The sequence below is a fragment of the Stylophora pistillata genome, chromosome 1 (assembly GCF_964205215.1).
Source record: "Stylophora pistillata chromosome 1, jaStyPist1.2, whole genome shotgun sequence".
Lineage (NCBI taxonomy): Eukaryota > Metazoa > Cnidaria > Anthozoa > Scleractinia > Pocilloporidae > Stylophora > Stylophora pistillata.
The window spans coordinates 14,984,456-15,001,930 of record NC_142519.1 but is presented as its reverse complement, the minus strand read 5'-3'; the positions used below and the strand labels follow the sequence as shown (position 1 = coordinate 15,001,930).

The window sequence follows — 17,475 nt, the reverse complement described above, 5'->3', positions numbered from 1 at the left end:
GTGAAATGCCTTCTATTTATGGGTGTTTAGCTCCTGTTTTATCCAACTAAAAGTGAAAAGCAAATTACTCCTGGCATCGCTATACTTCATTTACAGTACAGATTCAGTCAGTGCGAGTATTAGCAGAAAAGGATAGATATAATCGCGAAAAGCGAAGCTAGAAAAAAAAACGTGATCTTATGCTGCCCCAAAACCACAAGGTCCATCACCCCCATGTTGGTTAAGCGGTTCCGTATCCTGCAAGATCATTTCCAGAAACATAGTTTCTAGAAGAAAGAGCAGCTTTTTAAGCTCGTAACATTACTTTTTAATTTTGAGCATTCTTCTCCTCCTTCTTTTTCTTCGTTGTCAGTCCCTTGGGCTTATCAGCTGTTTGATGACAAAAGTTTATACCCTCCCCTCCCTTTTTCTCCCTTTTTTGGCGGCAGTTTCCCCACCCTCTCCCCCACGGTAGCATGTTTTTATTTCACACGCAGCTGACTTCATTCACGTTTAAAGTAAATAAAAAGAGTACTTTGGGTTTAAAGTCTCAACGGTTCGTCGACCAAAATACGCATTTGTTTAAAACCCCACGATTTTACGTGATGCGATTTTTATGTGCCAATCGATTTGATTGACGTCTGTGTCCAGTATTGTTGATACGCTAAATGATGTCTATTGTTTCCTCCAACGCGGGAAAGGAGTCAGTGAATTTCATTGAATCTGTGGACCATCGTAAAGCATACTATGGAGTTTAATCGAGATATTTAATCCTCTTTTTTCGATACTAGAGTGCATGAATTTGATTTTCGTCGAATGTTGCTTTGTGTGGGAAGAGTTTGGATCGGATACCACACGCTCAAGGTTCAGCTTTCTCGGAAGCTAACCAGTATGTTTCACAACCACATTTAAACGACGTTACCACATAGACATTGAAATGCGATACGGTACACTTGATTACGCCCCAACAATAGCTGTGAAATTTTAAGCTGTTGGACGTCGCCACTCGTTTTAGAGGCACGAACGACTATCTCAAACTAAAGAGCATGGGAAATCTTCGATTGCACTTTTGAAGATTCGACGATTTCTACGTTGAAAATGGCTGTGCAATTCGTCAGCATATACCCTTGTTGTTATTGTGTGGCTTTGTTTACGCTTGCTGTGTTTCCATTCGTCGGATTTTGTGAGGGTAAGTGGTTTCTCGCTTTTCGTCTGCATGCATTGTCTGCCCTTAGCAATCGCTTTCTCCTGTTGTGATGTTTACGGTTATTTTTTTTTTATTTATTTAATTGCATTAAAGCATGCAAAGAATAGTCTGAGTTTCGAGGCCAAGTGATGTATGAAAAATCACCCCGTTAAGATCGCATGAATGATTTCTTATGTCCTCTTGATTTATTGTTGTGTTCTAATGTTGACAAATTGCCGATTCGTTGTTTTGGCTCATGTTTTGAACGTTTTCATATTTTTGACTCGGCTACATACTGTGCGTTCGAGACGGTCTGGATCACGAGACAAGGTCAGCTGTATTATCGTACTTGAAACGAATCGATCGCCTTTAGTTTTCGAAACATAAACTGTACGCCTTATAGAAATACCAGTTATTTCTCGATGAAATATAAATTGTCCTGTAAACTTCACTAGCAGCCTTGTATATTTGAACTCAACAAATAAGTGATGTTATTTTTTATCTTGTTTGCCGACAGTTTTTGCATTGCAAGTGTTTTGTTTCGGATATTGCCCTTTGGGAATATTTTGGGAATAGTCAGACAAAACCCTTCAAAAAGAGAACAATCGCTCGTTTGTTGATTCATTAGTGTATTTTGTACGGATGTTTCTACAAAATAGTAAGGGCGTTGTGGCCAGGAGGACGTGAAAAAAATTCTCAAGATACGCGATCATTATTAACAATTTACAATTGGATTTGTTGGGCAATTTTTTAATCTTGCATAATTTGACAAATGTTTTGTTGATATTGCCGGCTTACCATTGTTCACGAGGTCAAATGCCACCAGCAGGTTTCAAAAAATGTAATGTGACTCTCGGAGTGAATGGTGAGGACTTTCAACACGAGTTGACTTTTGTTCCGGTGACCATATAAAATTTATCATTTGTCCACTTCCTTTTTTCCATGGAGCTTGTGTTTTTTTTTTAATGTTAAATCGTCCCTTCTGGTAACTTAAAACTTTAATCAACTACATGAATATTGACTGTAGGAAAGATGATGTTTGTTTGTAATCTAAACTGATATTTGAATAATCACTAATAAGATATTTACATGAACAAATTTTGACGACATAATTACCAAGTGTATCAAAATTTAAAATGAAATAACCGAATAGCGTAAATGTTCACAGGTAAAACATGGATGGAAATTACACTGAGAAAATGAAAATACTGGTAATAAGCTAAATAAGAGCATGAACAAATGACTTAGTTTCGTTGGCTCTCAAGCGAAGCTGAAGAGATAATTAAGATAATATGACATTTATAGGTTGAAGAATTTAATCTTAGTTTTGAATAAAAATAAAATGAAGTTCAGTGCTCCAAGCTCAGATCTCTTCAAATCAAGTGGCCTTTTTTTCAATCTAAAATCATTAGATTGTCTTCACAAATAATTTCTTAATGGTCAGAAACAATTTGCTTCTTAAGGTTCATGTGGAGACCTGTGGCTTAATGTTGGACGTGCCAATTCTTATCTTACTTTGAATTTAGACCTGAAACACATTTTAGTACTAGATGTAGTTGAAGCTTGCTGCATGATCCCTGAAAACAAAGTGTTAAATTAGTGACTTACACTGCAAATTTAGTCTCCACAATTTTTCTCTACCTACCAATTGGCAACTGAAAAAATGCTGCATTACAGCTTGTACACTGAAAAGTGATTTGCATAAATATGTTGAAACATAGGGACTTTTTCAAAGCCACATAATGTTCATTAGGTAGAAAATGGTAGAGAATTCTCCAGTTGCTACACAGAATTCCACAGCAAAATTTTGATAGCCAAATTTCTGTTTTCTTTATTCTATTTTTTTCTGTACATATTCTTCTGCTACTACAGTTTTTCATGAGAACCCTGAAGCAATATTCTCACTATTGAGAGTGTCCCCTTATTTGAAAGATCACTGTTACCGTACACCTCACATCCAACATTGTTACTGCCAACCTATGATTAAATGGCAACATCAGTTTCATTTCAGTATCAAGAATTCTATTTATGCTTTTAGTAATTCCTAAGTCTTTTTTTTTTATATATTCAATTCAGATTTGCTTCCATATCCTGTTGGGTTATATCCTTTTAATAAAGACTATGAAACTGCTGATGCAAGTTGCTATGGTAACCTGAGGGGAAAAGTTCAGAATGTTCACCTTGCAACAGGTCCATTTGAACAGGCAGAAACTGCATATGAGTTTGCAGGAATTGGAACAAGCCACGTTACTATTCCACAAAGTCCTCATTTGGATGTTAAAACATCAATAACAATTTTAGTTTGGATACATCAAACAGGTCATGCTGGTTCTGTCATTCAATATTTGAATGGGGAAGGTGATGTTGGACTTTACACTTCAAGGACCACCTCAGTATCTGCAAAGTTTGCAGATCGGACTAGAAAGTCTTTTTCCTCAGTTAACAATGGTAATCATTCAATTAATCTTCAAAATAAGTGGCAATACATTGGAGTTTCTTATGACCATAACACCGGAATGGCAATCTTGTGGATAAATGGTAAAGATGTCCAGAAAAAATATCTAGGCAAGTTTGAATTAAGCACAGACAATGATATTCGTGTTGGAGGTGGGCAAGGAAAGGGGGACAGTTTCCAAGGACAAATATCATGTTTACAGATCTATGATAGAGCACTAACTGGGGTTGAAGTTGCTGATGTAAAAAACAGATGTGATGTGCACAGTCTTGGTAGGTTTTTATTCTCATCCATTTAGAGGATAATTTTCTCATTATTACATTCTGTATGCAGGGGTGTCATTTATGTTTTCAGCAGGTCAGGGCGATGGGTTTTTGCACAGGCAAGCAAAACTTTTTTAACTGAACTTCATTCTAGGATAAACTTTCCTCTAGATGGTCAAACCTGAGGCGGGCAAATGCGTCCTCACTGAGCCAGTCAATTGTCTGGTGCCTGGCCCGTAATGAAACCCCTGTGTCACAGTGTATGATGAGTTGAATTATTCAGTCAGGCATTTTCATTGGTTTCTACTTACAATCTCTTTGAGGAAACATGTATAGGTGACATCACCATAAACAACATTTTTCTTTTTTTGTAGTAGAAAACAAATAGGTTGAATGTTGGTGCGGGTCTGTTCAGTAGTTAGCTAGATTACAGAAGACCTCAAAATGTGTTAAGAACATAAGTGATACACTGTGCTGCATCTCTTGGGCTACTTTTTTGTTCTTTCCACATTTTGGCGTCATCTGTGATTTATTACTGAACAGGCACATGGCAATATGGGGTCTATTTCTTTATAATCTCATGCATGATAAGTGCACACACTTCACCTTATGGTAGCTTTTGTTCATACTGGCAGAAGATTGCATTAGCAAGCTAGGTAAAATTGTTATATTCTTATGGGGCATTTGAAGGTGACCAAATGCTTTTTTTTTTCTCCTTTTTGGAACTGAGCAATCATTTTAGCTTTTACATGAATCAAACCATTTCCCAGTGCATGGAGGATTGACAAAAAATAAATATTTCCTCTTGTTACTACTTATATTAATACATTCTTAGTAAATAGGTAATAGAAGAAAGAAATTTGGTAATGTTGTTTGACTTATTGGCATCAGAATTTTAAACCTTAAATTGTAAGAAATGTATGGAGCTCTGTGTTTAGAATAGGTATTTTGATTGTGAAAATGGAAGGGTTAGAGAATTTTTGCATTAAGACAAAGCACTTTAAATTTAGTTGTCTACAATTGCAAGACTGCTTTAATGAAAACCAATTGGTAAAGTCTGAGAAAACTCTGTGTCTGGCTGGTTGAATTTCATAAGGACCTCCAATATTTAATGCAATTCATACTTCAGAATTTTTGGGTGTATAAAGGTAAACTAATTGTTGACTTTGTGCTCTATATAGGGCTGTGGTTAAATTGAACTTCACATGTGTGGTCTATACTCATTTTTCAGTTGCATGCTTGGTTGCCAAGCCTTGAACAGGATTGAGGCTAAGCATGACCTTGTTATGACACAGGCATTGCTGCTTTTCAAATGTAATTTACTTTGTTATCATGTTAACGAGATACTGGTCTCTATTACAACAAGTTCACCTACAGCCTCACTCCCAATCAAAGGCTTGGTAACCATGCACATACATAACTGTAAAATTGCCTCTTGTACAATTTAAATATGTGATAACAATAACAATTACTGGGATATCTTTAAAAGTGAAGTAACATTCATTATATTGTTTTCTCAGCAATTCCAGTAAACTGTAAGACAATTGCAGCACCAGGTAGGTTTTTCATTTTTTATTATAATTATTACTTAACTGGATTCCCATTTATTATGAAATAAATTGTGTCAATTAAACTAAGTCATTACTAGAAGAAAAGTACCATTAGTACATAGAAAGAAATTGTAAACCATTCTTTAGTCAGTCCCTTCATCCAACACTGTGTTATTAGTGTGAACAAAATCAACTCCAGGCTGCGAGTCAGTTAGATACAGATAAAAAACCCCCATGCAGTTTGGTTCAGCATTTGATTTGGTTAATTAATTTTAAAAGTTATTTGGGCTTCAGATGTGAGAGTCTGGCAGGTTATACACTAAAATATTCATTTTACAAATAATTGTAAAATTAATATAAAATTTTTTTTGTTTTATATTTGGAAGCAATCTTTGATTAACTTTTGTTGGCATTTTGTACTTTGATTGGCAGCTGGATGTGGTGTTCCCATGACTACACAGTCTGAGACATTCTACTCTCCTGGCTACCCCAAAGGTTATCCGTACAATGCAAAATGTGTGTGGGAAATAGAAGTTCCCAGTGGATATGTGATAAGCTTGCAGTTAAGGTTGGTAAAGTACATGAGTCATAAGCCACATGTATTTTTGGCAGCGAGAGCCAGCAAATTCTAAATAAGTAAGTTTGGTCCCAGTGCTATTTAATGAACGTAACATACCAACCTCACTTCCAATAATGTCCAATATTATTAATAATTATTTCTCCCTACATTATCAAATAGGGAAGTTGTAATGAGAAGAATGGGAAACATCTTTAAGGCAGCACTGCTTGGTTTAGCACCATTTTCTTGGTGCTATGGTTTGAAATTTCGTGTGGCAGAGTGTAGTGGAGAAGTTCAATGTGGGAGGAGTGGGATACAAATGTAGTTCAGAAGCTTAAATGAGTATTTCAACTTGGAAGCACCTGATTTCAAATCTATTGCTCTTATTTTTTTAGTCACATAGCCTCCCTACTACAACCAACCAATTAAATAATCTTATTGATTGTACTTGACCATTAGGAAATTTTCTTTGGAAGTGTCTTACACCAAGTGGCCAAATTGCCCAGATTATGTTATTGTCCGTGATGGCATCAACAGCTGGTGTGACAAACTAAAAGCACTTTGTGGAGGGGCAGAAGACTGGAATGAGGAAATTGTTTCTACTGGAAATGGTATGAGGGTGGAGTTTGAATCCAGCAAGAATGGCTCAGCTTCAGGCTTTATGGCAACATACAAAGCAACTCCAGTTGATGAAGGTAACCAAATCATTTTAAAGTCATCCACCTAGTTCAATTTTGACTTAAAATATGATTATTACTAGTATGATGAGTAAGAGCCAGAGGCAGATATAAACCTGGAACAGAATTTAGTATATGAAAACCAGCCCATCATTTTTACTTCTTCAAAATTTATAATCAATTCAAAACAAAATGGCAGGAGTCACAAAACACCCAAAACAAAATGTATGTACAGACATCAACACAATCAATGAATTTGGTGTCATATGTGGGTTTCTTCAATGACGTTGTGCTATTTTTCTGTGTTAGACAAAAAAAGGTTTTATGTCTCCAGCAATTGGCATACAGAAAGATGTCATCTGAGATGTCTCCTAAATTTTATTTCCTCCAGAAATAAATCGCAATTTTTCAAAACGTAAACAGGCCCTGAGGTAACATTAGGAGGTTAGACGTGACTTTGAAATGATAGAGACTCAGAACTTTAAGTACACGAAGGATTTCAACTTAGTCCATTGAAAAGGGTGTTCTTTCTTCAAAACTTGAAAATGCACTGTTCGTTTGACCATTTTGTGCCTTTTATTGATGCAATGTGATATGGTTATCGTCAAACTAACTTTCTATTGTTTTGTAGTTTTAAAGGAAGAAGATGAGGAAATGATTGACTTTAGTCGTCACTACACTGGAATTGTGATAGGCGTGGCATGTGCTGCAATCTTTGCAATCCTATCAATCATTACATTTAGCCACACCAGGAGGAGATTACAGGAGCGTCGCCATGGCAGCCTGACACAGAGTGGTGGTAGACAGATCTCTTATTCTGATAATGACATCTTTCAACAAAATGCTCCACCCACTTATGACGATGGTAAGAATTTGGCCATTGTCCTTTCTAAGGCTAACATTTATGAACTAAAGAAAACTTTAAAAAGAAAACTTATAGTAAACTTTGCATCTCTCAGCAACAAGATGGTAGGCAATCAATACACAAAATTCCAATTGTATCTGATTTCATGCGTGCAGCCATTGACCCAGGGCAGGGTTTAATGTCTTTATTAGATTTTTTCTGCTCCCCATTTTCACCCCTTAGGCTTGGAAGGTTCTGTTTCAGTTTTACTCTCCACGAGACGAGCCGAAATGAAGCATTTCTTTAGATGAAAGCAGCCTTTCAGGCTACAATGCTCTGCTTCTTAAATTTCGCCCGATGGAAACAGGGCTAGGAGGCCCGTTATCCTAATCAAATAAAGAGGTCCTAATTCGAGTTTATTCTCTTTAGTTATGCGCTACCCAGAGCTGTACCCACCGACACCATGTCAAGGATCATTAGCCAATACTCCGGCAGCGACCCCAAGAAGGGGGTCTCCTGTCTCAACCCCTACGACACCACGCCGCTCTCTCGACAGACATAGATCACCAATGGTTATTCCGAAAATTGGAACACCCGTGGGAATGCCACTTTTTAACCCACGGCCGAGACCATCGAGTTCACTACAAAGTACCCTGAGTGTTTCTATACAGCGGGGTATTTCCCCTTTGGCCCGGGCTGAATTAACTCCGCAGCAGTCCCGTCAAGCAGATCATCTGTCTTCCGATGAACACGATGATGATGATGACGATGACGAGCTGCCGCCATACCCGGGTATTACGGGGCAACCTACAAGGGGAGATTACACTGCTCTCAGCATGGACGTTGATTCTGTTTTGGATCAAGTTAGAGAGACGTTGGAACAAAGAAGGTTCACTCTGCGACGTGGATCAAACCCTTCCTTAAGTGACAATAACTCAGTGCATTCTCGCGTCAGTGGAACAGTAAATGCTCAAAGTGGTTCGCTACCCTTTTCTGGTGTTGTGAACAATTCAGGACCGCTCCAGGAAAGAACTGAACCGAACAGAACTCCAAATACATCATTATCAAGTGTTGATGGTAATGGTTATATTAATCCATGGATATCTTCTAAAACTCCACGCGGGAACAGATATGGAGGTATCTTAAGATCTATTGAATCAGATGTATGAGGTTTAAGTATCGCGCGATGCCTCACAAAGGATGGCTTTACAAGTGGAGGCCCTCGGATTTCAAGGCCCATGTGAGGGGCATTATACTATTAACATATACGTTTTAGATTTTCTTACAGAGCTAAACGATCCAATCTTAAAAAATCCCTTAGTGTTGCCTGTTTTGAGGGACTATATTTATAACCTTGCGGTTCAGATAGTCACAGAATTTGTTGTCTGACTTGACCTCGACAGTATGGTTAGGGAGGACACATGACTCCCTTAAATTGTCCACATAGGGATACCCTGCTAGGAAGGGGGTCTGTTTTAGAGTTACAGCGTAGTGTATTTAAAAGGAAGGGGAGGGAATCTCGTGAGTCGACGTGTAGAGGACGATAACTTTTTCTACGTTCGGCCTGTGTACATTTTAGGCGGGTTACTTGAAAGAAATGGTATTTTGAATTGCTCTATTAATGGTCAAAACAGTTCTTTTGTCTTTCCTCCCTCAGTATGCCCCTCCAAAACCTTCCGTTTTAAGTAATATTGTCATGCCAGGCTCGACAAGCAACGGGTTTTATAGTTGTTTCGTATAGAAATCCATTTATTTCTGGCGTATATTTTTAAGTTGAACTTTTTGTTGAAAGGAAGGTAAATTAAAGCATACCTTTACCCCGGATTAATATAATTAAAAGAGAGTTGTGTCAAACATGGAATAAAGGAAATAGTTATAAGTCCAGTGTACTATTTTTGAACAGTTGTATATCTAAGTCACAGTAACGCTCTACTTTTTCCTCATAACTTAACTGAAAGGCTTACACAGTAGGCAATTCTTTCAGGCTGAAACGCTTACAATATCTTAAACGGAAACCCTCAGTAATTCATTCAGATTAAAATAAATATTGCATTGAACAGTTCCTAACCGTAGTGATAACGACATTACGGTTGTAGGCATACCCGAATAAGCCTCCTTTGTTGGGTATCAAAATTATAAGGCGTAGTTTGTTTTGGATGAAAAACATTCTATCCATTCTTGTCTGGACGGGAAACTTTAGTCAGATTGAAATGTCCGTGTTCGCAGGTGGCTTTGATACAAATTTACTTCCGAGAAACTGTCGTGTACCAGTTGTTATACTTAGTTCTTATTAACCGAGCGGGAAGTCTGTATGAGCGAATCTTGACGGAGGTCGCCAGTATAGACCGAACGCAGTGAGGTCTGTACCAGCGACCGAGGTCAAGATTCTCCTATACAGAAGACAGCAGCGACACGTTAGAACATTCGAAATACAAAACCGTAATCAAGAGAAAGCTATGGAAAACCACTGAAATCATGAATATAGAGGGATTTTTACCAAAAAATCCTAACTACATAAATTGAGGGTTATATTGGTAAACTTCCACTATGGAAGCCGAGATGATGGAATCCTGACATAAATACGCTTTGCTTGGACGCCAGGGTCATTTGTGAAAACCGACCTCCTCTTAGTCGGCCGGTATGTCATGTAAATAGAACTACTAAACCGTCCCTCATTAAAGCTGGTTGAAACACGTTAAAATTCCAAGCTTCATTTCACCGTCACGCATTTTTATCAAGTTAATTTCAATTAATCATTTCAAAGGTGTTTGACAAAATTGATACTGCATGATTCCGGGTTGTAATACCCCTCGAGCTTTCCCTTCCTGACTTGGTGTTGGTTTGCACCATCAGTTCCAGGGGGTAACCCGAAAACACTGACCCCCAGTCCATGAACCCCCTACGGGCCGGGACCACGGATCCCCCTTTACGGAACCCCCTTGAAAAGAGAATAATGACAATGACAACTTATAGAGATTTGACTTACCATTGTTGTTTTTGTTCGCGGTGTCGAAATTTTAAATGTTCATGATATTCCAAGTACTACCGTGGCAATGAAAGGAAAAAGCCCACTAAAAAGTGAAAAAAAAAAAAAAAAAAAAAAAAAAGAAAGAAAGAAAGAAAGGAAAAGACAAATAACCGTGGCTAACTTGTGTATATACTGATCCTTCTGCATTCGCGGCCACTGATTGCCTCCGCCATTTTGTTTGGCTCGAACCCCTGTGTGTTCATTGACTTGACCCAGGCTTCGCAAAAGAGTGCTCCAAAAGAAGACTGATTAGAGATCGATTGGAAGAGACAAAGACTGATTAGAGATCACGATATTTGACAGTTATGTGTTTTGTCTTTTCCTTTCTTTTTTCTTTTTTTTCAGTTTACTTTTTAGTCTGCTTTTTTCCTTTCATTGCCACGGTAATATTTAGAATGTTAACATTCAAAATTTCGCCAATGCGAACAAAAAAACAACGGTAACTCAAATCTCTATAAGTTGTCATCGTTATTATTGTCTTTTCATGGGGGGTCCGTGAAGAGGGGTCCGTAGAGGGTCCGTGGACTAGTCCGTACAGGGGTCCGTGGACCAGGTCCGTAGGGGGTCCATGGACTGGGGGTCAGTGTTTTCGGGTTACCCAGTTCAAGGAGCAGCATTGCGAAAGCGCAGCTTGATCGGTTTACTCCACCGAACGACACGTCTTTCCTACGGGCTGAGAAAGCAACAAACGGAAAGAAGTCAACCAGCCAAAGCGTTCGAAGCATAATAATGGGGGCATCCATGGGAACGAAGCCGGTGACGTATTTTGGCTGTAACCGTTAGCAACAAGGAGAAAGCGCACAAATCTGTGACGAGCGGCTTATTACTTTTTCCGTGATTTATTTACGCCTGATCGTGCTATCAGTTTTCTGTCATCAAACTGCAATGTCTTCCTTCGTTACAGTTGTGTTGAAATCATCCATTGGTGTGCTAATTAGCAAAGGTCGCTCCTTGGCGGCAGAAAAGCTAAAAGATGGCGACGTTGCAGATGTTAAACTACGCCAGTTGATCGTTAAAGACATGGACGACATCAAGTCGAAGTTGGACGGAATATCAGTGAAAGATCTGGCAGCCAGTATAAGCTTTTTTAACGATGGAGTTGTGTATCTTGGCAAGGTTCTGGACAGAGAATTGAGAGAAACGGACGGCAGGGGAGCTTCTGAGAGGAACAAAGTTACAACTGAGGTAGGCGGCGCAACCAAGGAAATCAAAGTTAACGAAAACAGCGTTGTTTCTTTGGCGAAAGAAATCAAAATCTTGCAAGTCGTCGATTTAAACGAAGAAGCAACGAAGGCCATCAAAGAAGCCAAAAGCAGATTCGAAGATGCTCGTAAAAAAGCAATTGAAGCCTTTTCCAACCCAAACCTAAGCACCTCTGATCGCCTTCTTGCCATGGCGATTCGTATTATGGCGACTGTCTTTGAGCAAGTGGACAATCCAGCGAGCGCCATAGACTCATTAAGATATTGTCTTGAGGAGCTTCACTCAATGTCTGCAGTTCAGGAGAACTTCAGCGTAACGCTTAAGAAAGGATTCAAGTCGAAGTTTGGCCAGGATCGACGGAACGAAGTTATTTCTTCGGTTTGTCAATTGAATCGCATCATTTACGATCTAACGCAGGAGTTCGTAGAAGATGGAGGTAAATCCAAACAGCTGTTTATATGGCCATGTATTGAGGTTGAAGGAGAAAAAATCGATCCACTGCGCGACGCAAGAATAGCTGAAGGGCTCCGTGAAATGGGCATGGAACAGTATTGTGTGCAGCCTTGGTCATTTGGTCAGGAAGGAGAAAAAGAAGAGCAGTTAGAAGAGATTAAAAGTATCGCTATAAATACGAAAGGACAGTTTATAGTCAGAGACTGGAGCACAGTTAAAGTGTTTCACAGAAGGGGAAACTTCCTCTATTCCTTTTCTCTCCCAAAATGCGATGCCTTTAGTAGCAGTGTAGCAGTTGATCAAGCTGACAACATGTACATCATGTGTTACCGCCGCAAAGTCGATGACGTACACGTACACGTGTTCGATGGCCAAGCAAAATCGGATCACCTTTTCAAAACCAACGGAAAAGGATATGTAATCCTTTCAATGATGGTGGACTGCAGCGGGAAAGTTTTGATTTTGATGACAGAGGATAGGAGCATGGTGTCGAGAGAAAGATATTTTTCTAGACATGAGGATAGGAAAAAGCAAGAGTTAAGGGTGGACGTATTTGCAAAGAGTGGAAAACTTTTCAGAAAGCTCTATGTTTTATGCAATTCAGCGACCTCTTGTACAACTTGCGAAGGACGTCTTTTCGTTCTGGACAAAACGGATTCCATTCTTCACTCAATTAGCATCGAGAGCTACTCCAACCATGAAAAAAAACCAATAAAATTAAAGGAAAAGGCAAATCTCTTAGGTATGAAGTTTCACCAGCCGAGTGAACATTTCTTCATCCTGTCTAGAGGCCCAGATCCCGTTTTAAGAGTCTCAATGTACAACAAAGATTTCGAATGCGTGCGCACGATTCCACTAATTGTTGACTTTCAGATGTCCATGTATTTCGAATCAATGTTTGCAGTAAACAACGATGGACGCTTTGTCCTTCAGCATAATGACTTTGAAAAGCCACTCGTGATGGTTATATAAATGAAAAGACAATTCAGAAAGTTGAGCTTGCTCAAACAAGTTACCCTTATGAGCGTATTACTATAGGTTTTTTTTTGGATAGCTCATATTGTTTATTTGAGCAAGTGACTGATTATCCAGTTATTTTGCGCATGCGACATTTCACGCATGATATACAAATATCGGTACATCTAGAAGGATAAATTAAGTTGTTGCGCCAATATTTTCTATCATGGCACAACATTTTCTTACAGTTCACGTAATATCTTAGGTCTGTCATACTTCCTCTCCATAGGACCATACTCATCGACCTGAAAAGCGTAGAGCATCACATCAATGTACTTTTGTTAGTACTGATTTTTGCTACCAGTGTTGCTCGTTGAACTATTTAAAAAAAAAACATAGTTTTTGCTTGCTAGAAGAGTTTAAAACTGGGAGGAATTGTACTTTCCAATGTTGTCTGTTACGAATATTTTATCTGTTTTATTTCCTTATAGAAGAATTCTGTGATATCTTAAGTTTGTATTATTTTTTGAACCCCCGAGACCGTTATATCAGGTTGCTCGGTTTATGCCACGGTTCAGGCACAAAAATCAAACACAAAATAAAAGTGATTTGTTGTGATGTACCACTGTTTGCATTGGTTTATGATTTCTTAGTGTTTCATGTTTTTTTCACACACGATTATATGGTGATATGAGGCTTTAACCATCATTAGTTGAATTCCCAATGCTGTGATGTACGAAACTTACCATGTTGAAGTGCTTCGGGTCTACCATAAGAAAAATACTGTCTAAAATTATCTTAAATACATATTTTTTGAATGTATAACTGGAAGAATGGAATATGCCTCGACTTTATGGATAATAAGTGTCTTAGCCTGCAGTGCAGGCGTCTCACGAGGGCAAGTTAACGTTACAAGCTCGTGATCGTTTATCCGACGCCATGTTTGATTCGGAGTCAGAGGGAATGGTGACGGTGGACGGTAGGGAAGGGTGAGAAAAGTCCCCCACCCCAGCCCCTATCCATATTTTTGAACGTCACCCACTCCCTTGGTACAAATTACTTTCTCTCCCCAGCCATCCACTGCTATTAAAATCAAAGATGGCAGCTATTTCTCGCCAAGAGAATACTAAATTAGGCTTACTCTGCAGGCTATAAGTGTCTATTTTGAGCTCTGGTTTGAGGTTTCTCTGCAGATCATCATTGGAATATTTAGTTACTATGTTAAAGGTTATTACAATTCTGATTTCCCAATGCTAACACACACATGTACAAGGACTCTACAACCAATGGGCAGAAGTTACCCAAAGTGAATGTACCCGCTTTCCCATCAGAAACTCCTCTAAAATAACTTAAAAGCAACTACTTGAGCTGAACACTTCTTTGTGTCTGAAAATGTCTCTAGCTGGGTAGAATCATTTTAATTTTGCTTCAATCTTGAAGATAAGGGGTAAGGTGCTTTTCAAGACTCCCACACTGCCCAAGTCGCCAAAATAAAATTCTACTTTTGAGCAGAGTGTGCTCAACTAGATTAACCTTCTTCGGTTTCCTCATTATAAGGAAAATAACCGTACAATCACACCCAGACTGATATCATTCATTCAAACATTACTAAACAGATCGTTTATCTACACACGAAATAACCTTATATATACATTATTTAGCTCACACAAAATATCTTGATCAAATATTGGCCTAACAGTCAATCCATGTTTTCTATAAAAAGTTTTCCTCGGCAAAGAATATCATAGAAGGGGCTCATACATATGTGTTAATCATCAAACTGTTGAGAACGAAATGTACGAAAAGATTATAAAGTTCAAACATTTAGATCTGATCGAATGCGACGGTAGAAGCGGCTAGTTTAGATTTATGAGTCTACGCTGGAGGAATGGCCCACTTTTGTCACCTTTTTACTTTGGGTAAGTAAAGTGTAGTAAAGTATAGTAAAGTAAAGCAAACTTTAGCTTCAGTTCCAGTTTAATTGACTTAATTATGAGATAGAATAAAGATATGAAAATCATATATTTTGAACTGCGGTATTTGATACGTATGATGCACGATCCTCGCAGTAGATAGCGCTATTTAAGCAATAGTGAAAATCAGACCTGAAAAAAATCAGGCCTGTACGGGACTCGAACCACTGACCTCTGCGATACTAGTGCAGCGCTCTACCAATTGAGCTAACAAGCCAACTGAGAGCAGGCCGTTAAGTTGATTCGTAATGAACCCGTGAAAGTGATAAATGAGATAGAATAAATATATGAAAATCATATATTTTGAACTGCGGTATTTGATACGTATGATGCACGATCCTCGCAGTAGATATCACTTTCACGGGTTCATTACGAATCAACTTAACGGCCTGCTCTCAGTTGGCTTGTTAGCTCAATTGGTAGAGCGCTGCACTAGTATCGCAGAGGTCAGTGGTTCGAGTCCCGTACAGGCCTGATTTTTTTTCAGGTCTGATTTTCGCTATTGCTTAAATAGCGCTATCTACTGCGAGGATCGTGCATCATACGTGACTTAATTTTTGTTTCATGTTGATGATCTGGAACTGTAGGTTTGATTTGGTTCAGTAAATAAATAAATCATTACAGCCACACTCATTTCTAATCTCTTTTTCCTATGATCAATTTCATTTTACAGTAAAAATCTGCGATAAAATACTGGAAAACATTACACGACGTTTCCAGAACGTCATTATCAAGTGAGAATGAAATAACAAAACTAAGATCTATATAATTTGGATATATCATCAAAGTTTAAGTGGTAAATTGGCCACCGTAACGATTCCAAGAGCTGACGTTTCGAGCGTTAGCCCTTCGTCGGAGCGAATAGAGGAATTGTGGGTTGTGTGTGCTTTTAAAGGCAGAGAATGGAGGTACGTTATTGGTGGGAACGTGGCAACGAGAAAAACAAGAATAAATTAGTGGAATGAAAAGCGTTCGTTGATCCCTGTGGGATTTAGATTGCCGGTTTGAAAGATGAGCTTTTGTTCAAGATTTTTACGGCTTTTCGTGCTACCTAAGTGTAAAGAAAGACCGCAGATTGCCATATGGTGCTTAGAATGATTAGGTAATGCCATATGTTGCTATGGCATTACCTAAGGCGAAACCTGTTACTTATGAAACTTTGAGAGCCAGCATCTCGTTTAAAGTTCAACTCAGCGAACTCAGTTAAAAGGCAGATGCGGGATCTCAGTTCTAAAATTGGCATTGACGTACGACTAGTATTCACCTGCAAGAAACTTGAGCATGATCTTAAGCTTAAAGAAATCAAGACACATATCGTAAACCAACACAGCGTTGTTTATTGTTATAAATGTGATTTGTGCGATTCAAATTATGTCGGATATACGACACACCATCTCTTTCAACTCATTGCTGATCATCGATATTCTGCCATTGGTCGTCATCTGAAAGATGCTCATGGGAACGTTAACTTACTCAATGAGAGCCAATTTCGGGTGCTTAAAAAATGTAGCACGAAATGGGATTCCCTGGTCAAAGAAATGTTGTACACATGATAAGAACAATAAGACCTAATATAAACACCCACAGCGACCCCATTAAGGCTAAGCTCTTTGTTTGAATTTCAATGACTCTTAATTTATTAATTTTCTCTTCTACATAGATCTTAGTTTTGTTATTTCATTCTCACTTGATAATGACGTTCTGGAAACGTCGAAACGTCGTGTAATGTTTTCCAATATTTTATCGCAGATTTTTAATGTAAAATGTTTTCACAAATCTTTACTTATCAATTATATTATTATATTTATTATTTCCTGATGATAATATACCGTGTCAACCTTTTGATCTACTTGTTAAATATGAAATTCAAGAGAGAGATTTGATTATAACAGATAGCTGCCTGAGGCACTTTGAGAGTAAAGTATCTCGCCTGAGAACACATTGCAGTCATCCTCGCTAGGGACCAAACCTGGACTGCCCAATCTAGAGTCCAGTGCACCAACCCTTCGGCTGTCATCCTTCCCTCTCTGATCCGTATGATTGGAGTCGAGGGAATGGTGTCAATTTTAAAGAGTGGAGCCCTTACACGATTGCATGACCAATAGCGACTTAAGGAAACTTAGGGCGACTTAAGGCAACTTAAGGTGACTTAAAGTAACCTCAAGCAACACAAGGCATTTTAAAGCGGCTTATGGTCCCAGAGAAGGCCCGTCTGTTCCTGCGTGCCTCGGAAAATATTTTAACAAGGTTCACATTGTCTCAGATAAGGTACCGAAGTTTTGCAAGGACATTTCAATTTTCAGCATAGCTGAGTTGCAGGTAGTGAAAAAAGGCATAGCCTGCATAGA

General features: G+C 38.6%; 2 protein-coding genes across 3 annotated transcripts; both read left to right on the top strand.

Moving 5' to 3' along the window:
* Positions 1–496: 496 nt before the first annotated feature.
* LOC111324362 (uncharacterized) lies at positions 497–8,993 on the top strand. Of its 2 annotated transcripts, none has more exons than XM_022927908.2 (7): positions 497–1,168; positions 3,242–3,892; positions 5,404–5,439; positions 5,866–6,001; positions 6,452–6,687; positions 7,301–7,534; positions 7,943–8,993. In XM_022927908.2, the coding sequence occupies exons 1-7, from the start codon at positions 1,078–1,080 to the stop codon at positions 8,680–8,682; spliced, it is 2,124 nt and encodes a 707-aa protein (XP_022783643.2). In that variant the 5' UTR covers positions 497–1,077; the 3' UTR covers positions 8,683–8,993. The 2 variants fall into 2 exon arrangements, with proteins under 2 accessions (XP_022783643.2, XP_088595956.1); XM_088739830.1 differs by lacking the exon at positions 497–1,168 and adding an exon at positions 1,330–1,495 and having other exon boundaries at positions 7,943–8,830.
* Positions 8,994–11,346: 2,353 nt separating this feature from the next.
* LOC111319059 (uncharacterized) lies at positions 11,347–13,860 on the top strand. The gene has a single exon (XM_022921891.2). It carries the CDS (start codon positions 11,427–11,429, stop codon positions 13,167–13,169), a length of 1,743 nt encoding a protein of 580 aa, XP_022777626.2. The 5' UTR covers positions 11,347–11,426; the 3' UTR covers positions 13,170–13,860.
* The last annotated feature ends 3,615 nt before the right edge of the window (positions 13,861–17,475 follow it).